We start from the raw sequence: 25555 nt of genomic DNA on the forward strand, positions 1-25555 counted from the left end.
TCGCCTTACTTGCATGAAAACTACTTGCATGAAATTTTTAACTCCTTAACTACAACAAAATCTGTATGTATTTTTGTCTTCTCTGTAAACACTGACCAGATTACAGTGTACAGAACAAGGCTGGTAATTCAGATACATTTCAATGCTGTGAGGTGGTGATGAAGGAGGGGGTGCAAAAGGCAGCTTGCCCTAAAATAACTATTCGGTCATGTGAGTGGCAAATGCTTTTAAGCGTAATCTTAGTTCAGTGTGTGACAATTCACTTTACTGATGGAAGGACTTTGAACTTTATATTTTCTTAACTTGTGTATCTGGTGGGCAACATCAGAGTCCTTCTGAAGTAGACTTCTAGAAGAGATACCAAATCCTGTTTATAGAAATGTAAGTGTGTACATTGCATGATACTTAGGAAATTCGAGTTTTGCATGTTTGGTAGCTTCCTCCATGCATGTTTAAAAATGATTTTTTTTCATTTAACCACATGTATTTCTTGTTTTTGTTTTTTGTTTTCCTTCCCCCAACAGCTGGCTTACCCCTTGGTGTTCTAAACTTGGCCAAAATAAAACCGTATCAGAGGGGCTTTTTCTGTAATGATGACAGCATCAAGTATCCGTTCCATGACAGTACCATCACATCCACTGTCCTCTACACAGTGGGGTTCACCCTGCCCATTTTCTCTGTAAGTAGCTAATCTATAGGGAGTTTTGGTGATGGGAATAAAATGTGTGTCTTTCAAGAGTTCAGCACTGACTGAGGTGAAGACAGTCTGTATAGGCAAGATCCCATATATGTATAGTAATATGCATGTGAAAGATGCTGTTGCTACTTTCTGTTTGCACAGGAAATCTGGGACTAATCTCTTGACTGCTAGTATTGCTAATCTCATTTGTTTTAGGAGCAGAAAAAAAGGAGATGAGAATTTAAACTGTGTTAGTCTAGGCTCTTATCACTGGGGATAAAAATGCTACAGGCTTCTGAAATGCTGTGGAATAAAATACATCTCTTGTTCAGAATGGGTTAGTCTGATGGCTTAAACACTTTGATGTTAAAACTTGCACTGTACTGGAGTACAGAAACCTATAACTAATGACTGTTGCTTCCATATACTTTCTACAGAAATAAGTCTAATTTGCACTCAGTGTGTTGTCTTAGGTTTAGAAAAAAATGTGGTGACTCTTTAAACCCTTCAAAATGGGATACAGAGGCTGAAAATCCAGTTGCCTGTAAAAAAGAGCCTCAGTGTTTTCAAGACCACATGATTTTTACAAAGAACAATTAACTCTTCAGTAGGCTTTTCTGTTTTATCCATGTTTGTATCTGAGTTTTTAGTAAGGTTTGAGCTGGTTTAGAGAACCAAAATTTAACTATTCAGAATAGACTTGAACCTGAAATTGCATCTTCTTGTTTCTGCCTACAATGGTTGTATTTAGAGATGGCCATAATATTTGGTTTTCTGATAAATGTATATGCTAAACTAATAAGAAGTGTATATTAAATCGGTTTAAGGATGGAAGCTATTGTTTAAAATGAATAAACAGAAAACTGCAGAACCTCTACATGGGTACTCTAGTTTTCCATTAAATGTTTATTTATTAAAGCTTGCATTAGTCCTGTGCAGTGAGTAGATGGTAGACAAAACAGTCTACTTTTGAAACAGTCTGAAGTTTGTAATTTTGTACTGATATATATCTTACAACTTCAGGAAAATTTATTTTCCAGTAGAGTTCATGTGTACCTTAACTGGTATGTACACAGGCAAACGAGCAGTTGCAGGTCTGTGGAAGTTGGACTTTTAAAGAGGCATTTCAGTTGCAGTTAGATAATCTGTTGAACTGCTTGATATTTTTGTCTTCTATTTTTAGATTAGAAGAAGTTGTTCCTGTAATAGAAAGTCAATTGAGAATGCATGGGGGGGGCTCTAAAGCAGTGGAGAAACACCTGATTTACAGTAAATTTACTTAAGAGTGTAAACATCTAAGGAGTTTGACTGCTATTGTAACTTTAGCTTCCAAGGTATCTAAAATTATAACCTAGGATTAGATTTGTCAGTGATTCCAGTCTATTCTGATATTTTTCTTCTATGATACTCTTGTAGGATTTACACAGTGAATTTTTATTGTTTGTCTTTGTGCAGGGGATCAAGTATATAATTGGAACAATCAATTCTGGCTTCTATGCAGAGATGCTAAAAAAAATATTCTAAAGTGTTTGTAGTTCTGTAACAACAATACAGGCTATCCAGATCAGTTTTCTTCAGTCTGACCATTTTACAAACCTTAACACAGATTTTTCTGGAATTTTGTGAGAAAGTAAACACTGTAGTGTGTATATTACTGTTCTGTGTAGTTAATATGTTAATCTAACTGGCTTTCTTGGTGTCAGTATTACATCGAGGGAGTTCTTCAGCCTCATGTAATAGGTGAGAAATCATTTATGGTTACTGAAAATGTAGAGCTAGGGTGAGTGTCTAGAGCTAGGGATGTTAAGATCTGTTTTTTCTACAACTTACTGAGTTGAAAGTGGGTTCCAGTTGCGAATGTTTTCTAGCTTTAAGCTTGCCTTTATTCAAAATGAACAGGGAAAGTTGATTAGTCTGGAAGCAGAAGAATCTGACATTCCAATTTGTTTTGGACTGACTCAATGGAGGCTTGAAACTTGTTCCAAAGCAGCTTAAGTTTTTTGGAAGTAGCATGTTCCAGAGTCAATATCCTCAGCAGGGTCACAGCTGGCTTGTCAAAGCTTATTGGGCAGTGATACTGATTATCCCACATCTAGTAAAAAATGTTATCCTGACTTTTGAGATGTTCTTGAAGGGAACAGGCTTCTCAATGAAGGAATTGACAGTAAAAATTGGGTCAAATACCGTGAAATAAGAGTTGATAAATTGCTCTTTTTGTGAAATTCGGAGTTCAAAGACTAGCTTGAACAGGGTACTCCTTCCTAAGGAGGACTTACACCTCAGCTTTGTCACATCGCAAAATAGAAGGAAGGACTTGTGGTAGGAAGCTGAGGGAGGGGAAAAGGAATCATATCTCCAACATGAAAAAAAGAATGGTTAATTAGGTAGTACAGTAGTTATAACCCTGCCCTTTAGCATTCAACAATGTACAGGTATTGCTGATACAGTTATTTAGTTCTTAGTCCCTAAAGCCTCATGAAATCTCAGCAGAAATGCTCAAAATATTATGCCTATGCCCCTGCTGCACTAACAGCTTGCTTGTCTTCAGAATGCAGTAAGAAATGGCTTGGACATCTTGATTTATAATAATAAAAGGTCTTGTCTAGTTCAGTTGATGGGGTAGGCCCCTAGTGGAATATAGAATACCTTCAAAAAGAATCCCAAACAACCCAAAACATACAGCAATGAGTAAGGCATAGATATTTCATTAAGAAGTCTCTCTGTGCGTAAAAAACTAGGCTGCCTGAACATTTACTTGTCTTCAGAACATTTTGTGAAGTTTTACAAGACATGTTAGAAACTTGCAGGGATCTGAAAAAAAAAAAAAATTCCTACAATTCCATTTATAGCAGTGAACTCTTTCTGTTCCCATTGCCACCTTTCATCAGGAAATAAAATGTCTGGGAAAAACTCATGTTTATTCTTTTGCAAGTGCCACTTCATTGTTTGATACTTCATAATTTTCCAAATTGTTTTCTGTGTCTGGATGTTAAGCATGATTTTGTATTAGAATTTTTGAAGACTTGCACTTGAGCCTTGGTAGTGCTCTGGAAAAGTAAATCTCTTTTGATGTCTAGGCCAGTGTCTGGAGCAGCACACATTCATGATGACTGACATCTCAAGAACCCCAGAAGATTATTCTGATGCTTCCACCTTCTGAAGTCTTTTCAGAGATGCTTAGAAAGTAATTCTGAATAGTCTAAAAGCCATGATTAGTCAGGGGGCAGTGTCCATAGATTGCAACTCTAGGAATATTTTGAAATTAATCTCTTAAGTAGAAGTTTTTGGTCTGTCATTGTTGACCTTTAGCTGTCTGCATGAGATTAGCTCTTCCATGTATAAATGACAGGTTAATGTCAGTGTCTTTCTCTCGCAGCAAGGTCCAACCATGCCTATTTGCATGTGTCCTGTTTCATTGGTCTTTTCTGGTGACCTCACCTCCAGATCAATTTCCTCTTCCTCCAGTCATCTTGCTGCTTAAAACTGCTGTCTTCAGTGACGCTCATATAGCTACTCTTAGATCAAAGGGTAGATGTGGTTGAGGGAAGGAGCAAAGGAGGTCTCTCTGAAGCATCCTTCTCAGCCAAGGAGCAGAAGGATGGAGCAACTCAAGAGTTGCTGAGTTTCATCTGCTCCTTGTGCTAGGTTCTGAGCAGGGTTTCTGTAGTTGCCTACCAAAGCTTTGCCTTGAGGAGAGGTTCAGGAGGTGAAGGGACACAATGCACTGGTGAGTTTCTATATGATGGATTGATTCATTAGAGGACAAGTGTTCAGTTCTTCTAACTCAGTCAAAGTGCCACATGGAGTTTATGGGAACAAAGTAGTTTGCCACAGCTGTTGCTGCTAAAACAGGTAATGCAAATGCTGACGTTCGTGACAGGGGGAAGTGTTCAGTAGTAGTACAGGGTTTTGAATAAGTCACTTCTCTGGGATGAGCTCTGCAGTTTGTGACTTCTTTCAGAGAAAGGAATGTTACAGACCCGTAGGACTTAATTTTTTCCACCTCAAACACATCCAAAAGATATTTAGGTTGTCAGGTCATGTTGTCTTCTACTTCAGAAAAGAAAACCAAACCATTCTTAGTTTGATTTGGCAAAGGCTAATGTCTTCAGTATTGTGATGCCTTCCCTAAAGGGACCTATGTAACTTTGCTTCTGTGCCAGCTTTAATGTGTTAGACATTTAACTTAATGTTCTCAGAAATGTCTCCTTCTACCATGTGCATCAATGTTCTGACTGTAACTTCTCCTTTCTACAGATTAGCACAGTCATACTTTGGAGGCAATCTCATTTCTTTTCTGGAAAAAAACCTAATCTTTTATGCTTTGTTTGTGGAAGGGGTACATTTTGCAGGGAAACTTTTACTGGAAGGACATATTTGATTAATAACATAAGCACTTGTTGGGCTAGTTCATATGCTTCTTGAGGGACAAATATAGCTACTGCTGTGGTAGAGCCTGGTAAAGCAGAGGACTAATGAAACCTGTTGAGGACTGTTAAATTGGTAGGTGTGCACTTCATTTTTCTGCAGCAGTGTCAAAGCTTTATGGCCCACTGTTGATAGCTTTTCAACTAATCAAAATTAAACCTGCTGTTTGACACTAGAGTAGGCTTTTGCATCCTTTAACTTTCAGGTATATATTTTATTATGCTCGAACAAGACTGCCTCTTACCTAGTAAACTTTTTCGAAAGGAGGATGATGTTTTATCTTGTTTTTCTAGTGTATTCATGGCACTGGAAATCTTTTTAGGCAGTGCTGTTCAACTTCATAATCTGGCATGAGTTCTACTTGATACTAACTGTTTATACAACCCATGTTTATATTATGTGAAGGGTTGCATGGGGTGATGCACTTTGCTTGAATTGATGAGTAATTACTGGGTGAGATCACTACTGTGGGGGACAGATGCTGAGAAATAACAGTTGCTGCATCCAGCTTTGGCCCCACTTCTGCCCTGTCCATGGCAAGCAAGGGTGTTTTGGTGGGCTTGGTTTGAAGTCAGATGAGGAAAGATCTGAGAAGAGCCGCTTCCAGTTTGATACTCTTAACAGATGCAGTTCATTTTGAATAAATTGCGGCTACTTGCTTGTTAAACCTGTGGACTTGAATATTGTACTTTCCTCAATCCTTCAGGTACATTTGTTAATACAGTGATGAAAAATGCATGCAGTGTATGAAACAGTAAAATAGTTGGCAGCCTGACATTAGAAGGAGCTCCAGACAAGGGCTTTTAAAATGTTGAGTGAAGTGTGGTCATAATGAAGAAAGCCAAGTGGTTTGGAGTTGTTTTTAACAGGGTAAAACAGAATAGGGAAAAATGTAGGGGGAGGGGTTTGCAACTTTAAATATGCAAGTTTGTCATCTAAGCAAAAAAAACCCCAACCAGTCTGTGGCATGGATTTTTTTTTTTTTTCCTTAAGTCTCATACCTAGTTACTAATAAGTTGCTGTTGACATCCAGGACTTAGACCAGACACTCAAGGGAGTAGCAAAAAAGGGAAGGGACTGCACCAGAAACCAGAGATGAGCAACAGGGAAAGTAAGTGGAAGAGAGGGAAAGTTCCTTTTTGGCTGCCTCTTCTGTTTCCCTTCCTCTGGCTTACCCCTTTGTATCTCTTTCTCTTCTGCCTTGAGCAGAGAAATGCTCATGCAGAGAGATGTTTTTATCCATCTTTTCTGGAGAAAGCTGAATAACAAAATGCAGCCATTGATTTTGGTGAATTGTCGAGTGATGGTATATTTCTTGCTATGTGCCCTCCTGAACTGTAAATTTCCTGTAATTTCCTTTTAAGAAATGTAAAGTAACACTTTTGTGGTAATGAGGAGAAGCTGAAGTCTTAACTTAATCTGCAATGAGCTGTATAATACCATAATAAACCCCCGTGGAATGTGAGCAGTTATACAGAGTAATACTCAACTCAGAAGTTTTAACTAAGCTTTCACAAAATGCTTTTTTTTCAGGCAGGATTTCTGGTGTTGTATAAATGAATACTATGGATGTTTTTTCTTGATGCAATTAGTAATAAATCTCTACAGCATATTCATGAGAGATGTTAATTTCTGCTGTCTATCTTAATTTTTGGAGGAGACTTAAACCTCAAATACTACTTATGTTTTTGTTTTAAGAAGTCTAGGTGTCACTTCTGGTTTAAAGCTACACTAATGAAGTTGGCATTAGATAATAGCATGAAAACGGTGGTAGCGTTTCTTGAAGTGCTGGGAGAAAAGAGCAAAATCTTTCAAAAACTGTTTTGTTTCTAAATTCTGGAGAAAGACTATTGCTACCCACTGCTTAAACACAGATATTTAAAGCTATTTTGTCTGAAACATACCCACTGTTTCCTGGTGTCAATCACATCTATTCTCTTCCTCATCCCTTTAATAAACCATGAGCCTGGAGTACTTGGGCTAAAGGCAGCATTTAAAAAATAATTCATTTGATCTGTACATTCAAATGAGTACTTCACCAAGAAACTGAATAGTCATGGCATTAGATGAGGAAACCTTAAATATATAAATAATTCATTGAAATGTGAGAAATTGACAGTAAGAGTACGTGCTCCCTGTCTTTAACAAGGGAGGAAGGTACCAAGTAGAGCTCTCCAGCAGTCTGCCCAGTGATAGTGATTTATAGTGATAAATGCTCTGGAGGAGAGTGTATGCAGTGGCACAGCCAAGTAGGGTACTCAGAGCAGTAAATACAAAAGATGGCAATAACATGGCTAGTGAAATACAGTTTAGATCAATGTCAAGTCATGTCCTTCCTGAGGACAGTGGAAAGGACAACTTGAGGGTGACATATAATGTAATGTTCTTTCTCTTCACCAGAGTGGTAATGATCAGCTTTTAGTTCTGTAGAGAGATCAACTTCATGCCCAGTAACAGTGTAGAAACCTAATCAAAATTAGAAACATGGAAAGAAATAAACCTGTGTTATACAGGACACTTATAGGAAAAAACTCATCATAATTGATTAGAAATCACTTCATCTTGTGAGGAAATATAATCCATTATACTGTGTGAGTCAGATTATTGGACAAGTTTACTATAATTGTGTAAAATAGTCTTATCAGTTGAGCTACTTGTGTTTCTACCCCTGTATTTGGAGTGAAGGGCTGTTTCAAAAGCCTGTGTATCTCCCTCGCTATGAATGTCTTTATTGCCAACTGTATTTGCAGCTCCTTAATTCTTGCTGGTTGTTGGATAAGTATTGCTCTTTTTTCCTCTGATACCACTGCCTATGCAATTAGCTGATTCACAACCCTTACATTCTGTTGAACTGTGCAAAACTCAACTTTTCCATCTCTTTGAGATGAGGAATGTACCTTAGCTGTCCTCTCTGCATGTAAGGCAGTGTAATGAAAAACAAACATGTTTTCAAGTTCTGTTTGAATGTTGTTTCAGAAGAAATTCTTGTTGGGTGGCTAGAAGTGTTAAAGCCTTTGGAAAGACTTTTCTAATGGTCTATTATATTGATGAACAACAACCATGGGAAGCAGACACTATTTTCCCTTCCTGTTTTGAACAGACAAGCTCCCAGCTTGTTAGCGTTGTTTAACCTCCCAAGTACATGGCTGAACTCATTATGGCACAAATCTCCATCTGTTTTTTTGCTTCAGTCTTTAAGAGTTGTTTTGCAGGCAGAACTGGCTGACCTTGATCTTCCACAGTATCAGAATTGCCAGCTCTGTTAGCAGTGCATCGACTAGTTATTCATTAATGATGCTGGCATAGGCACTGCATACCACTAGCTTGTTGGCTTTATCCTTGAGATTACCCTACTGGTAACCTAACCTCTTCCCAACCTTATAATTCCTCTTAACATACCTGTTATCATCTTTCCTATAGGCAATTTCTTCACTGTTACAATTGACTTGGGAAATGAAGTATATGTTAGGGATGCTTTTGGTATTGTCATATGGGAAGTATTTGGTAGAGAGCCTTTGATCCTCTGCAATCTTCACTTAAAAGGAGTATTTAAACTCCCCAGTTTCTTCTTCTAGTTTCATGTAAAACTGAGACCCAAGTAATTTTTACTAGTTCTTCATAAGAAGCCAAACTCTGCCCTTAGAAATTGTAGCTTGTTTAGGGGGGAAAAGGGTAATTCTAGAAAAAGGAGGGCCTTTCTTTTAACTTACTGTGGCAACACATGACTATGTCAGATGAGCAGGATTTCTTTTCCCAGAGATCTGTTGAATCTTTGCTGCTTTTCCTGAGAAACTCCTTTATAGACTTTTATGTGGCTAAATCTTTGGACAGTGAAGTACACCACCTCCTATACTACCACTGAAATTTGTTCTTAATTTGTATTTGGGAAGTTAAAGACCTTGATGCTAATGATAGCTGTACCATTATAAAGACCAATATCAAACTCTTCAATAATACCCAGTCCTGCTACCATGATGCAAAAACTTACTCCTGTTTTCTGAAATGGATACCTCTTGGGGTGAAAAAGTAACATGTCTATCAGAACTGTAGGGAAACACTACTGTTGTACTTGCTAAGAGGCTTTGCCTCTTTCATCACTTATGCCAGTTCTTCTGCTTGTTTGTCCTGCCTGTACTAATGAAAAAGCCAAACTATTTTTCCCTGTCTCTATATTGTCTTTGGGGGGAGAGAGGCTTGCACTGCAGGAAGCAAGCACTTAAGCTATATATTTGAAATAACTTTGATTTGATTTAACAAATAGTTTGTTTTTTTAAAAAACACCTTTAAATCCATCAAAACGAGACCTTGCAGATTCATGTAAAACAGAACAAAACCCCTAAGTATTTTGTTTTTCTTAATGGCTTCATATGACAGAAACAGTAGTTGTGGCTCCTCTGGTTTGACTTCTACTTTTCTCCCCCCAGCTAATAGTGAAGCCAATCCATGTGTCTTTAAAACAAGTAAATTAAACCTGTATGGATTGTGTTCTGAGGGAGTAGGTATTGATATTGGAAAGTACTTCAGCTGAAAAGACATCAAAAGCCAGTATTGGTGTGATTTTTTTTCAGTCTAATAACTGCCTTGGATTGAGCAAAAGGTAAATTACAAATGTTGTAGTTCTGTGACTTTAGTTTTCAGTTTAACAGTGTTAAGTCAATCTGATCAATTTTACTGTAATAAGCTTTTAGAAATTAAAACTTTTATCTTCAGCTTTCATGGAGCAGGTCTGCTTTCAGCACTGAAACATGCTGACAAAGAGGTGGTGGAATTACTTTTAAAAAATACATTATACAGTTGGGGGAATCTGAAGAAACCCTTCATGAAGTTTACTGTATATGCTTTTTTAGCAGTATTGTTTTTCAGTGCATAGATCTTCCAACTGTTAGTTCAAACCAGATAGGTAGAATTTTAAGGCTCATACTGTCTTTCCTAAAGTCTTAACCTATAATATTAGGTAACTGTTTATAAAAATCTCTTTCTTAATTAGCAATGTAGGATTGGTTTCAGGTAGAAGTGGAAAAATTATGAGAAGGCATTTTAATAACATTTTAGCTGGTTCTTACTTGTTTAACCTCCCCCCCCCAACTTAGAGTTGTTTGGTATTTTGTTTGCATGATCTTGATATAGGAAGGTGCTGCAAGCAATTAGATTAATTACATAATAATTTCGATATTGCTGTAGAGTGAGCACATGTTTCAAGCAGCTTCTCTTTACATGGAAAAGCACATGCTCTTGCTGCATGATGGACTTTGTTCCCATTATCCTCATACCATTGCTTTCCACTTCTGATTTAGCAGGAGGTAATTACATTAAAAAAAAATCCCCCCCAACACCTGAAGAATGAACCCCAGCTGAAATATTCAGGTATAGGTAGGAGGAAATGAGGAGTAAGACACCATGACAACATTATTCATAGAGCAGGTCTTTAAAGAGGATGATGCAGAGCTGGTGATGTGATGTCAGTGACACCACCTAACTATGATTGCAAGTATTTGTGTCAGTGTGCTGAAGCTGTGATGAGGTTTTTCTAGACTTAATTTTGTGAGCAACTGCTTTACCATGATGATTAAAACTACTTACTCTAAAGCAAACCTGTAAAGAATCAAGAGATTTATATGTGTGTGCCTCATGCTCCACTTGTGGAAATGTAAAAAATATGCTTAAATATATAGTCTTCAATCTTGGTGTTTAGTATGTGTGCGGGGCAAAGGATGAAGCTTTTATTCAATACATATTTTGTAGAATAAATGGTCTTGGAAACACACCATGCTATTATGCTGACAAGTCACCTTCCCTCACCTTGACTGCACACTGCTTCTGCCTCCTCCCTTACACCTTAGCTAAACACTAAACAACTGATTACATATTGTGACATTGTGACAATACCAATGCAAGGTGAGGGCAGAAATGAGGTCTTGTCTGCAGCTCTTTAAAAAAAACATGTTATTCAGACTATTAGGAGAAAGCAAGAGAGATTTTTTTTTTTCCTGGTAGGAAGGGCTATTTTTTTGCACTGTACTGCAGAGTACTGCTCCAGGGCTCTGTGGTGGCTCATGTCTGAATGGTTCAGTGTTTTGGCGAGGCTCTGGCTTGGCTCTTAGCCTGTTCTGCTATCCTTCTGCTTTGTTGGTGTGCTTGGACAGCTTCCAGAGCTAGGTCAGTTGTAGTCCCACTAGCGTGGAACTGGAAGCAACCCCACATCACAATGACAGTGGTTTTTTTGGCCACTTTCAGAAGGGAGAATGCTGTAGATTCTATGACTAACAGTACAGAAGCTACGTGACTTTTTTTGTAACAGGCTTAGCTGGAATACGTGGGCATTATGATAAACCCATAACTGCTTGATCGTGGAAGAAAGCTGTGTGTCATTTGTCAGAAGTCACTTCAAGGAAATTTTCACTTCTTGTTCTTCTGTGTCTGTTTTCAAACTGGAGCTTCTTCTGTGTCTGTTTTTGAACTGGACCATTCTTTTAAGCAGTCACTTTATGGTGTGAAGCATGAAATCCATAGCAAATCATTGGTGAAACCATAGTATGTCTTATTTGAGATGCACCCAGGAGTCAGGCTAGTTTGAAGGACTTCATGGGTGGAGGTTAAAGTGGGAAGAGGGTTGAAAAGCATCCTAGGTATTCTTTTTTTCTTGTAAGTCCTGACTGTAACAGTGTTTTTCTCCTCTAACAGTTCTTGTACTGTTTGGTTGGTATCTTTTCCTAATAATTTCTTTTTCTTCTGTTCTTTCCATGTTTACTTTTGTTTGTACACATTTATGTGTGTGTAGTTGTATATATGGAAAGGAAAAGGTGGACTGTGCCTTGACACTGAGGTCCTGAGGAGAGAATTGAGATTACAGCAACATCTTACTCTAGCAGGCAGGAAGGAGGCTGGTTTTGATCTCTGATCCATTTAGTGGTAGATGAGGATTGTCTACCCCCAGATGATTTTGTTGTCTAACCTAGTATGTACTTTATGTGCAATACTGCTGAGTTTTGAGAACTCAATCCAGGTTTTTAAGCACTTTAATGCCATTGTGCTGTTCATTCCTAACTTAAAGAAGATTATTGTATTGTTGAACACTTGGTAGTCTCCCACTTTTTGTTTCCATACAGCTGCTTCTTTCTGAGGGTATTCATCTCTGTACACGAACACATTGTGCTGATAATGTATGCTTGTCAACGATGGAGGATCAGGGTTTAAAATTTGATTCTATTAGTTGTAGTAATTTGTATCCTATTAAGCTTTTTAAAACTTTGCTGTTCAAATGACTAGTTTTGGTTAGTGTTGCAGGTCTCTTGAGGTGCAATAGCACAAAGCATTGTGTGCCTTAATCTTGTGTTTTCTTGAGTATAGAATGAGCCAAAGGCTTCCTCTTTTGTGAAAGAGAGGGGAATAAAATATCCATGCCCTGAGATTGTAGGGTTTGTGCAGTGACCACATTGTTCCAGGGAACTATCCAGTGTGTGTGGAAGTGAGGGGTTCACATGCATGTATAATTTGTATAATTTTACCTTTTTTCCATATCTTCCTGAAAACTCCCTCTGCACTTGCACTCCCTGGGAAGCACCCGTTTTCTGCTTTCATGGAATGTAATTTATGCTCTTCTGACTTGTAAAGCTCTCCAGAGAAGGTATAAAGGGGCAACTGTTGCTCACTGGAATACAAAGGAACAGTCGATAATTGTGGCAGTAGCAGCAGATTGAGCAATTCAGTGGTTGTCACTGACCTGTTTACTCAATCACGGTTTTGGCATGCTTCCATACTTGATGTGCCACAAATGGGTGAGAAATTTTGGATCAAAAAGGTGAAAGGAATCCTGTCCTGCTCTCCTTCATTCAGCAGTCCTTCCTGGGAGCTGCAAAGACAAGGCAGTAGTCATTGGCCAAAGGAAGTGCATAACCTCCTAATTTGCTGCATGCCTGTTCCTCTTTATGCGCTTCTCTTTGGAAATGCGGGGATATAATCATCGCCAGAGTCTGTGTTGCTTTTGTAATGTATTTTTTTTATTCCTTTTTGCTAGCTGGCTTGCCTTTTGCAATTCTCAATTCAAGACGTATCCCCTTCCAGAGAGGAGTTTTCTGTAGTGATGAATCCATCCGGTATCCATACAAAGAGGACACCATTTCTTATAAGTTGTTAGCAGGAATAATTATTCCTTTCAGTATAACTGTTGTAAGTTAAAACTTCTCTTCATTGCATTTGATTTCAGTGGGGGGTGGGGAAGAGGGAGGAGGGCCAATCTGTTGATACAGGCTTCAAAAACTGTATTCTATAAGGTTTCTCAACTTTAAAATAATGTCATTAGACCAGGTGCTAAAGCAGTAGAAATGGTGTTCTGGCAAAAAAAACCTAAAATGTTTTCTTTAATTGAAGTCAAACTACTAGAATTATAGATTAGAAAAATAATTCAGAACTATGGTGACAATTCTATAGTATGATCAATAAAAACTTACTCCCTTACATTAGTGTTATTCTTAACTGATATGGTATCTTAAATGACTGTCTCAAGCTTTTCTATTTTGGGGAGCTACTACTTTCAGAATATGAGTTTACATGATCTATGAAGTTAGATTTTTTTTATCTGCCACAGTCATTGAAAATACTTCTGTGTGTGGAAGTGCACCAACAGATACTAAGTTCTGTAATAGAAAAATATTGTGGCTTCCAATCAGAATGTATCAAAAGCATAACTAGAAAAGAGCCAGATATTTCCCCAAAGATCTGAATAAAACACTGGGCCCGTTTGTGTTAATGCTAGGGCTCACTTTCTTGCTGCACCCTGGTTGAAAATGGGGTTCTTCTTCCCTCCTTTTTGTACTGTATTAGAAGCTGGAGAGCTTGCCTCAGCAACTGTCAGTTTGGGATCTCTCTATTTGACCACAGGTTCTAGATCAGTTGAACTGGTTCAAGCATATAGTGACTCTGTATCTTTAAAAATTTAATTGCTTACTGTCAGCTGAGCTAGTCTAATAGCTCAATAGCTCGCTGTGGACAAAAGTTGAGGTCCCACTATTACTCTGTATTTTGCTACCTCTGGCAGCTTGTCTGACTGAGGATAAGCTAGTGAAATTCCTTAACCTGGCAAAAAAGAGCAGCTTGCTTTGAGCTATGTTCAGTGAAATGGCTCTTGGAAGAATACAGTGTCAGTGCTGCAGGCATGTCCTTGGGCATTGGTAGAGGGGAGAGCTGGACCTCATCAGTTAACTATTTTGTGTCCTAAGTTTCATGGGCTGCATTTTAGTTCCCACAATGGCACTTCAATGGGGACTTCAAGATCCCTGTCCAGAAGTCCTGGACTTCAGTTCCTGTGCTAAAAAGCTTGAGACTCCATTCATGGCTCTGGGTGACATCCAAGCTCAGCAGAGCTACACTTTGAGCAGAATTAAAACTCTTTTTTTGCCAGGTGTATACAGGTGTATAAATGTTTATTCAAATAGATTTTAGGAATCAAAGCTGGAAGAAGAGCAGCTAAATGTAAACCTCAGTAGTGGCCAGCTGTTTCTCTGGGCTAATGAGTTAAAATCGGGAGGGTTACTATGTCAATCTAACTGTTTTTTGCATAAGGACTATATGGATTTTTGTCTAGGTTCCAACATAAAGGTCAACTTGTAGCTAATGTTTGCTCTCAGGTTGAATTTTTTGTTTCATACTGTAGAAATGTGGGGCTGGGAATCAAAACTGTGACTTACCTAGTTTTTTCTTGGAAAAACTGTTTCAAAAACTTAGAGAAATACTTCTGGAACAGATAGAACTTGGGTTTTGTCCTTTCTATTAACTGGCAAGTAGTTTATGCTAAAAGATTTTGCCGTTTAAGATAGGGCTGTTGTTTTTTCCACCCTATTACTACCACTGGTAGTCAGTATTACTTAAGAGCAATAGTACTTGGTCACAACTGAAGTCCATCTAGCCTCATTTCTAGCAGTGATTGAAACAGATGAGGGAGGAAGTAAAGAAAATCAGCAAGCAAAGATTAATGTTTCGCCCTCAAGTACTTTGCTACTAGCCACTGCAGCTCGGGGACTTACAGAGTCAGAACAGGCTTCAGTAAATATAGTCATTTTAATGGATGCATTTCCTCTGAATTTATCCAGTTTCCATATGAGCCTGTATGAACATTTAGCTAACACAGTTACCTTTGTAACATCAGGGATTGTCTTTCAGTTGTGAAGTGAGGCTTTTCTGTCAAGACTGCTTTAATGGTAAAAGCAAATGTTGGTGTCTTCTACTCAATTCTTAGTCAGATTCTTGAAGATGAATACTCTTTGTCTCCATCCAGTGAAGAAGCTGCATTGACATCACCTTTTTTTTCTGTCAGATCAACCAAGATAAGTGACCTTCTTGCAGTGTTCTTTGAAAGGGATTCATTACTTATTAGTCATGGCTGTGATATTTCTGCTCAGCTGTCTTCATTAAGAGGTTATTCTCTGGGATAGGTAGATTCTGTATAAGAGTTTACCAACATCTACTTTACTGAAAGCTTTCTCAGCTTTAGTCCATGTTAGTAGTGATTCTCTGCTTCAGTTCATGTTTCAGTATGGTGCAGGGTATAAAACTTCAGTGTCATGCATATGATGGGATTGTCTGTTTTGCCTTGATGTACAGAGCTGCTGACAGCTACTTTGTATGCCCAAGTGTCAGTGCCTAATTGCTTCATTCTCCAAAGCTTTGCTTTGCTTTGGGATCCTGGACTTGTCACTCTTGAGTGACAGATGGAGCCATCATTTAATCTTTACATGATTTTTAAAGACCAGTCTACATACATGCATACAGTCCCCCCACTCACTTGATCATCTGTATGAGCTGAGCCTTTTTGCAGAAAGTGGACCATTTGGTTCAATATCCAGCCTGTCTGAGCTGAAGTTTTGTACTTGGTTTAAGGAAAAACTTACTTTCTGCAAAAGATAAAGTTGCAGGGAAATAAAATTAAATCTGTTTCCCTATCAACACTTGATACACACTTGATGCATATACCTTGGACATGCAGGTTGAAAAATCCTTGGAAAGTCCTAAGTAATGCCTGTCTCTTCCCACTCATTAGTTTTCTCCCCATAGGATTTAATTTTCCTGAGGAATAAGATATTTCTTTGTTTAAATAACTGGCCTTTCATATCTGGAAATGAAGTCTAGACCCTTCAGAATAGTCTCTGGCTTCACAAAACCCGATCAAATTAATGGTGAAATAGAAAAATTTTGCTCAGCAGACGTTTAGCTGAAGACGACTCAATGTAGAATAAAATGTAATACTGGACAAAATGCTTCTAATTAGGGCCATGCCTAGTAATATGGAGAAATGTTACTCTGAGAAGGCTGTGTTTTAATAAACATTCTGAAAATCAACAATGTTAAGTTGAACATGAAGCAGGGTAAGGTAATGGTTTTTTCTTTTACATAAGTGTGTAAAGTTTTGACATGGTTACTGCTGACTCTTGGAAAATTTAAATTTGCAGCTTAATTTTTGTACAATTCTGAAACTACATATCTGAGTATTAATAGCAGTAGAGTAATATCTTTCTTTTGAAGTGATTATCTATCTTTAACTGTTGTCCTTATTTCTCTTACAGATAATCCTAGGAGAGACTCTCTCTGTCTTTTATAATAATTTGCACTCAAATTCATTTGTCAGAAATAACTACATAGCCACTATTTACAAAGCCATTGGGACCTTCATTTTTGGAGCAGCTGCTAGCCAGTCATTGACAGACATTGCCAAGTACTCCATAGGTAGGCTGCGTCCTCACTTCCTCGCTGTGTGCCAGCCCGACTGGACACGAATCAACTGCAGTCTTGGTTACATTGAGAACTTCTCTTGTCAAGGAGACAAAGCAAAAATCAATGAGGGAAGGTGAGTCTAACTAACCTTGTGTACTTGGTTGTAAGACCTGTTTCTTAACTTGAGATGATGAGTTTGGTATTGCTACTGCATTTTTTATGATACTAGAATAAATTTCTTGTAATGAATTTTAAACTTTGAGCCCTGTCTAGACACTAAGATTTCTTTCTAATTTGTGGAAATCTGTTTTATTAATGTACAGAAGAATGCATACATTATTGTGTATTCATTTCTGCTTTTTTACAAGATGTAGATGATGTTCAATTTTGATTGTCTTGTATTTATGTTTCTGAAGTGTCTCTGCATCCCACTAAAAGGAAGAATTTGAAATCTGCCTTCAAAATTGGATGTGGAATAGCAAGGAAAACAGTTTAGATTTAGAATGAAAGCATATAAAAGCATATTTTTACATGAAAGCATATTTTTACATGGATGTATCCATGTAAAAATATGGAGGACTGTTAAGAGAATCACTTTACTTGGTTTTCTCATTATTAGGCATTTCTTTACCTTAAATCCTTATTTGCCAGTTCAGCTGAAGCAAGGTAACAGGGAAATAAAAGAAGCATCTGACACACTGGAATTTTGTAGTGTTATAAGAAAAAAATGTTTGAATGGAATTGGAAATGTTGAAGTATGTTCAGAATAATTTCTGGTATTAGAGTTGCTTGAGCTCCCTGGAAGCTTGATTTAGAGAAACTCCTTGCCATTCTTTTTCCAGGAGACCAGTGAACTCCCTTGGAATTCCTTTCTCTGTGTATGGATCTTAAATACATGTATATAGGTTTCACTCACTGTCCTTGACTCCTCGAGCACATGTTTCCTGTGGATCTTTCAGTAGCCCACATGGTATTCCTCAGCAGCCACCGGAAAAATGTTGTGTATTGATTTGGTGGGGGACCAGGTCCAGCTCCAAGTCATGCACTGCAGCTGTTCAAAGGTGCATGGAGCAGTTTGTATTCTGAATGGCTGTTGCTGGTGGAGAAGTAAGTGCATGATGATAGATAGGCAGTAGAGCAGGCAATCCTAAAATGAACAGAACTTCATGCAACAGAGAAATGGAAGTTTGCTCTTTGAGAGATTGCAATAGAAGAATGTGCTTTGTGTGCAGCTTTTTAAAAATTACTAATGCTGATAATTGTGCTTAGGAGACTTCTAATTACTCATTCTAAGCTATTCTAGACATTGATTATTGGGTGGACTTTCTTTATCTGTGACTAGTCCTGTAGAGTGAGGATATCCACTTGCAAAGTATAACTTTTACCTCTGTTTCAGGAAATGGGATGTATCTAAACACCTGTAATAGTCACTTTCTATGACTGTCAACTTCAGTTTGGAAAAAGGCAGAGTAAACAATGGAGGTTTTTCATGAAAAATGTCTGTCAGACTTTTAAATGTTAGTGACTTTTCAAAGATCTGACTTGTAGTAGAACAACTTTAACTGAAATAAAGGAGATAGTGCTTCCCCCAAGGTAACAAATTGTATTGGTATCTTATCAGCCTTGAAAATTTTAGTGTAGTGAGTTAGCAGAAGTAACTGCCAGAAACTATCTCTAGATAGTTATCTCTAGAGTTTAAAAGAAGATGAAACAGTAATTTACAAGAGGGGAAATACAGAATTTGTTGTATATTACATTGTGGCAGGGGTAAGATGTTTTGACCTTTTATTCTGCTACTATGTGAATAGATACTTGTCTCAGTTTCAAATGGAATGAGTCTTTAAACAAAAAGGCACTTTCTCAAGTTCTTTGGAACAGAATTGCATGGCTTTCAGCATGGAACTGTGGGGTCAAAATTCAATTTGGGCATAGCTCCAAGTCTTCAGTTGAACTTCGCACAAGTCTAAAAATGCTTCTCTAATGTAAAGAGGGAAAAGGAGAAAAGTCAGTAGAGTGTAATGACTAAAATGGTCATGAAGTAAAATTCTCTGCGTCTGGGGGATGCTTAAAACTAGATTCAGCTTATTCTCAATTGAGGAAGCAGATTTTTGTTGTGTAAGAATAACATGGGGGAACAATGGCATACTGATCACCTAGCTTTTGCTCTTCCCTGTGCAACTAGTGCTTTGTAATCAGACTTCTATATTGGAAGCAAGACTTTGTCTGTCATCTCTTAACTGATGAGCTGTTAGGTCTTTATTCCCAGCTACTGTTTTGTTCCCTTTTTCTGTTGTCACTGTTGCTCCCTAGAAAATGATGTAACAGGGCTGTCCTTACTTGGTCAAAGTTTGCCTTGAGTGGTGACTTCACTGTGAGCTCACCTGTGGTGATTCTGCTCTCAGATGAGATTTTTTTCATGCACAGGAAGCTGTAAAGAAAAAGTTACTGCATGGTCAAAGAAGGGTAGATTAAAGTGGAACATTGTCCTGTACAGGTGGATGTCATAGATAAGTGACCTAGTAAATCATTCTGGCTTTCCTATGGAAATTAGGTCCTACATCTGAAAGGGTGGTTTCAGTGATCTTAGGTCACATACCTACATACCATACACTAAGAGGGAGGGAGTTGGATTGCAGTGAGTTCTACAGCAAGTTGGAGTAGGTCAGTAGTCTCTCAAACAGTAACCCAGAGGTGAATTTCTGGATCAGTCGGACAAAATTACTAGGACAAACTTATTACCATCTACAATCACTTGCATAAAATAAATATGCAGATAGATATTCCAAGAAAGAATGAAGATGGGACAATTAGTGTTGCATACAAACCCATATGTTCTGAATTCAACGTATTATTCCTGTGTAGTAGTACAACTTGAGGTTGTTTGAATATTTTTAGAGACTCATGCTCAGTTACAGTGTGCAAAAGACTAATCTCTGTTCATATTAATTCATAGCAGGAAAACAAGTGCTTTCAGTATAAAAATCCACTGTATGCTTCCACTATGCCTGTTGTACTCATTTTGTTTTCTCATCCCTTCTCATCCCTTTTCATTATTCTGTAAGTATATGTTTGGAATGCAGCATCTCTGAGTAAATCAGAGCCCTTGGTCAAAATAAAGTGGATGTGTATTGAAGAGGTGGGTGTAAGATGGAAGTTTCTAGATGATATTTTAGAAGTGGTACAGAAGTTAGGTAATGAACACTTGTTCCCCTTTTCTCCTAATAGTGAAATTGGAGGGAAAACATTTGAAGTAGTTATTTTTTGTTTTTTCTCACATGAAGATTAAGAAGATATAATAAAGATGTGAAACTCCTTGCAGTTCTGAGATGTGTAAGTTTAGTGCAGGGTCTGGAGCCACAGGTCATAGGAGGAGCAGCTGAGGGAACTTGGGTTGTTTAGTCTGGAGAAGAGGAGGCTGGGTTTCTACAGTTTCAACAACTACCTGAAAAGAAGTTAGAAAGCTTGGGATGAGCCTCTATCAAGTGATAGAAGAAGAGGGAATGGCCTCAAGTTGCACCAGGGAAGGTGTAGACTAGATATTAGGAAGCATTTCTTTACAGAACAGGTTGTTAGGCGTTGGAATGGGCTGCCCAGGGGGATGGTGGAGTCCCCATCCCTGGAGGTGTTTAAGAGTAGGGTCGACATAGCACCAAGAGATGTGGTGTAGTTGGGAACTGTCAGTGTAGGTTAACAGTTGGACTGGATGATCTTCAAGGTCCTTTCCAACCTAGTTGATTCTGTGACTCATCTTATTTGCTCTGTATCACGCTGAAGACAGAGTCCTCTTCAGTTTTAAATAGCTTAGGTTCTCCTTGACAAATTTTGTAGTGTCTTTGTATTTTCAGTACTACTAGTAGTTAAGCTAAGCTGAGGGTCACAATCACAGTTGTGTACTTGGTAAATCTCATTCATATTTGTTGAAAGATGCATGCAAAAGTTGGCATATATTACTTGAAAGTATGTAACACTTGAAGATCTCTAAAATATACATGGAAATCACTAGTTACATAAAAAATTGCTAGTTAAATAATGTATTCGCATTAGAAACTGTACTCAAGTGTCTCTTTTGTAAGACAACCCTATCTTCAGGATTTCTTTGGCATTTAATTTAAGCTAGCAACAGAAGCTTGGTATGAGTTACTTGACAGCAGTTTTCTGAGGGTGAATGACTTATACAGAACTGCATTCTCAAGCTTTTATGACCTAGTTGTGTGTAGAGCTTTGTAATACTCCATTTAAATAAATATTAAGAGTAGTAACTCAGTAAAGGTGCTTGACCTGTGAGGGTGGTTTTTCTTTTGAATATAGCAAAGTTCTCCTTAAAGTTGTTCAGTTAGATAAATATTTTTTAAATGTAGTTGCACTGGGCAGAAGGGTACAGAACTTCATATTGTGTAGTTTCTTTATTGGGAGATAATGACTTTTTACTACACTAAAACAAGTTTTAGTATCTATGAATGGAGATCAAAGCCAAGGGGTCCTGCTGTCACTGGTGCTAGCAATTAGCATGTAATTTTTAGTATACCAGCATACACTTTAATGCTGCTGGATTGCCTTTGAGGTACTTTTTAGCACCCATAAAGATAATGACTTGCCAGATAACTGTTTCCTTTTTCAAATCAGCAAAGTAGGGTTCACAAAAATTAAGTATGCTGGGCCATAACCCTGATTGAGTGGGGATGAGTGAGCCATTTTTGCGGCTCCCATTCTTGTTCAGTGCTTCCTTCTCTTTTGGATTGCTACTGTGTGCCTTTCTCTGGCTTTGAGTGGGTTGGCAAAATACCCAAATTCCCCAAAGAGGAGTAGGCAGGGAGGACACAGAAAGGACAGTTGACTTCTCTATTCCATATTGGTAGCTAAGGCATACTTCCCAAACCTGTCTGCTCTAGCCAGTCTGTGGCACATTGTTCATGCATCCTGTTTGTTATCTTTCTTGCACTGAAAAGAGTTAATAGAGACCACAGATGTTCAGCAGCAGGAGCTCTGAATTAATATACTGTTCCTCTGGTCAGTGTACCTTGTTGTAGTTGCTGGTTGTATGCCTGAAATTTTGTAGACAGTGAAGCTTGAATGACTTGGTAGGGTAACAAAGTTGAAAATCAGGAGCTGCTTGTTTTCCTCAAGTATATGAATTGTGGAATAAGTCTTCAACATGCTCAAAAAGCCTTTGTTAGTGTATCTTAACACTTGAGTGCTGTGAAAGATTTTTTTTTTTTTAGGCTTCTGGTAGGGGAGAAAAGGCAACTTTAAAAGCTATTGGTTTAGTTACACTTAAATATATTGTATTTCAGCACTTCAAGGTGGTGACAGGGTTCCTTCTAACTGTATTGTTAGATTGTACTAATATATTGTGTGGCAGTGTGAACTGGTTGCTCCCAAATAATTTTGGCAGTCAAGAGTTGCTAACTGTACCTTGACAGCCTTTGTGCAGACAAGGATTGGTGTCATCTCCTCTCAGACGAGGCAGACAGGTGATGTAGATTCATAAATCCCCAGCTGTGGAGGAGGGTAAGACAAGTCTCAAAGTCCAGACATTTATTAACTTCCCACAATATACTAACTGGATACATAATAATTGGCTAATTATATAATGAGTTATGGCAAGCAATACAGTATGTCTTGCACTACTTGATGGTAAAGGAGGGAGATAGAATAGAGAAATAATGATCACTGGTCCAGGTTCCTGCATTGGTCCTATCAGAGTTTGACAGGGATGCATCTGTTGCCTTCACTTCTTCATGTCTTTCTTTCTTCCCTTCCCTCCTTCCCCCCCCTCCTCTCTCCTCAAGCTGTACACACTTTCCTGGGGTCTGTCCCCTAGGTCAACTCACATACCTACATATCTCATGTGTGGGGAGGGGTAAAGTGATTCATGGGATGAGGTAACTAGCATAATCTTGTTAATCTTTATTAGCATATTCAGGGCTGTCAACTTTAATACACATTTTGTGGATAACAAAGCAAATGTCTTTCATTGGACAGATGGCTCTTGAAACTTTACAAGATGCACCATAGTAGAACTGTCCTGCCTTCACAGGAGCTCCCCCCCTCTAGCTGCATTCTGTGCTATCCAGGCAGCCTTATCAGTTCCAAACTTGCTATCCACCCTGTGACTATAGTTTTACTACTTGCAGGTGTTTGAGACAGTACTTGGCTCAGAGGGCCTCTGCTCCCAGATGCCCTGCCCTATCTCTCTCAGGCTGTTTTTTCTTGCAGGCCTGTTTCTCTTAGGCCCTGTTTTTAGGTAGTTACAGGTCATTCCTCACAACTGGTAATCCCTAGGTAGCAAGATCTGGAATCCAGGAGACATGCTTGACCAAGGCAGACTGAAATTGGAAAAGGTCAGTCTTAACTGTATCTGTAAAGTTGGAGTGTCATTTTAGTGAAGAATGGGTATTTCTTACTGGTTGTAGAATCCAGTCTTAAAGACAATAAATGTGGCTTAAAGGTTCTGTCAGTATCTTTTTTTGAGGAGGATGGGAACTTGGTAATGGCAATATGCTTTTCTCTCTGGTTTTATAAAATTCTTTCCATAAGCAGGTAAAAACTAAAAAACAAACAAAAAACTTTAAGGCATTCCCCCCCTGAACAAAAACTCCCCCAAAACAACACTAAAGAACCCCCACCAACCAAGTTTCTGGTATTTGAAGGGCTGGAGGTAATTGGAAGAACATTTGAATGAGAGGTTTCTTAATTCTCAAACAATGTAGCAGGTGCTATATACAGCTGACAGTATTTTTAGAACTTAATTTAGGATTGTGCTGTCACTTGTGTATATATATCACGTTATAAACTTGGCAGCACAAATAGCACAATAAAGCCTTTTGTAAAGGTCAGGTATATTGAATCTGGTACTATTTAAATATACATTTTATCCACAATGTTAAGAAGAAATGTTGTAGCATGAAGTGTGAAATATTATTACTTAGTGTCTGCTGAATAATTTCACAGGGACAATAACATACTAGGGTGGAAATAACTAAGTTCTAGTTACTGCTGGTGCAAATGACACCTCCCTAGAACTTCAAAATCTTAAAGCATATTTCTTTAAATTTTCTGGGTTTAGAATCACTTCCTGCAGTAATATGTAGGAAAAAAGTTGGTTTGTAATACCTCAATAAGGAATGTGAAACCACTGTTGCTAATGCTATGTTGAACTTGGAACCTTTGAAAGTAAAAGGCTTTTAGTTCATGGATTCCTCTTCTCACATCTTCAGTGTACCTGATCTGCTTGTTGTGCCATAGTGGTCACAACACTCTCTGAAACTGAAACTAATTAGGACTAATCAGTTTAGTGGGTAGAAGTTTAAGAATCAATTCAGATACCTGGCAGTTTGGTTATGAATTTGTTCTTCATAATTTTGGATTAACCTAAGTCTGTATCTTTAATACTTCATTTCAGGATGTTACCTGCAGATGATGGTGAAAACTATTTTTAAAAGAACTTTTCTAAAATGTCACCAGAAAAAGTATTAAAACATTTCAGAAAAATAAACCTGGTGGCTTCTCTTAAAAGCTAATGTTTTCTACCCTTTTGAGTATACGTTGGAGGTATCTTAGAAAATTCGGTATCTTTGTGTTCTGAAATGTTCATTGAACCTTTCCTTTCAGCTGAATTGATTTCTTCACCTCCCCACGCCCTCCCCCACCCATCCAGGATTGTTAATGTCCACATGATCTTGAAGACTGTGGAGACCTTGTTGAAATGTCTAGCAAGAATGGCTTAAACACTTCTGGTATGTGGCTGGATGTTTAGGAAGCCTTTGTGTATATATAGGAGGGGATCTCTAGAGATTTAGTCCAATCTCCTGTTTAAAATGGAGGTTAACTATATAGTTTTGACAAAACTTTGTGCATTCAGACTTGAAGAGCTCTGGAGGTGGATACTCCACAGCCTGTTGGGAAAATATATTCCTTCAGTCATTCTTGCACTTTTTCTAACCATCAAGGGGACCATCTGCCTCCTTAGCATGGCTTCTTAAAGATATCTAAACAGCCTCATCAGGGCATTATCTACCTTTAGCACCACTGGGTGCAAGCCATCTAGTCTCATGGACTTGTAAGTCTAGCTTTAATCATGGTTAGATCTTCTTTGACTAGATAGTACCTCTCTGTGCTAAACTTTACTACTATGCTTGAACACCTGGAAGTCTGAAAAGGTATTGTTGAAAAGACTTCAAAACCTGAGTCAAAGAAGGTATCAAATACCTTTAGCTTTTCTATTCCCTTTGTCACAGCATATAGCTCACCCTGTTCAGTGGTGGGCCCATGTTATCCTTGTCTTTGTTTTGCTGCTGACCTACCAGTTGAACACCTTCACGTTGCTCTTTGTATCCCTCACTAGCTCCAGCCTTGGACTTTATAATTCCTTTGCATGCTTGGGTGATTCTTCAGTACTTGTCCTTGGTAGGCAGTCTGTTTGTACCTCTCATGATATTTTTTTACCTAAACTAAGATGTTGCTCACTGAATCAAGATGGCCTCTTGCTATTCCTGCTTGTTTTCTTCCACAATGGGATGGAATGTATTTGTGCTCTGAGGAAGTTGTCCATGAAATCCTACTGCCTCATAGTTGCTGTAACCAAGACTATTGCTGACATGTCCAACTAGTTCATTTTTGCTCCTGAGTAACAGCTTAGTGGAGAGCACTCTTCCTGTTAGGCCTGTCCAACAGCAGTGTCAAAAAAGGAAGGCTGTTGAATCACTTCCACTCTGTTATGTCCTTCCCACAGATTTTGAGGCAGCT

The 25555-nt window shown here is 38.3% G+C and overlaps 1 protein-coding gene across 2 annotated transcripts in view; it reads left to right on the forward strand.

Moving 5' to 3' along the window:
- The first annotated feature begins 523 nt into the window (after positions 1-523).
- Positions 524-25555, forward strand: part of PLPP1 (phospholipid phosphatase 1) — a 47160-nt gene continuing 22128 nt past the window's right edge. The window contains exons 1-3 of one of the 2 annotated variants that reach the window (XR_003400059.1): positions 524-679; positions 13122-13273; positions 16663-16943. Coding sequence is in view for 1 of the 2 variants with exons in the window: in XM_026865434.1 (XP_026721235.1) it covers positions 13094-13273; positions 16663-16943 (461 nt within the window). In the remaining variant the exon portion in view is untranslated. Of the gene's footprint in view, positions 680-13078; positions 13274-16662; positions 16944-25555 lie in introns of those variants that run through there. The other variant, XM_026865434.1, reaches the window with a different exon arrangement.

Source organism: Athene cunicularia, assembly GCF_003259725.1.
Source record: "Athene cunicularia isolate RWA chromosome Z unlocalized genomic scaffold, athCun1 chrZ_part1, whole genome shotgun sequence".
In the NCBI taxonomy this organism is placed as follows: Eukaryota; Metazoa; Chordata; class Aves; order Strigiformes; family Strigidae; genus Athene; species Athene cunicularia.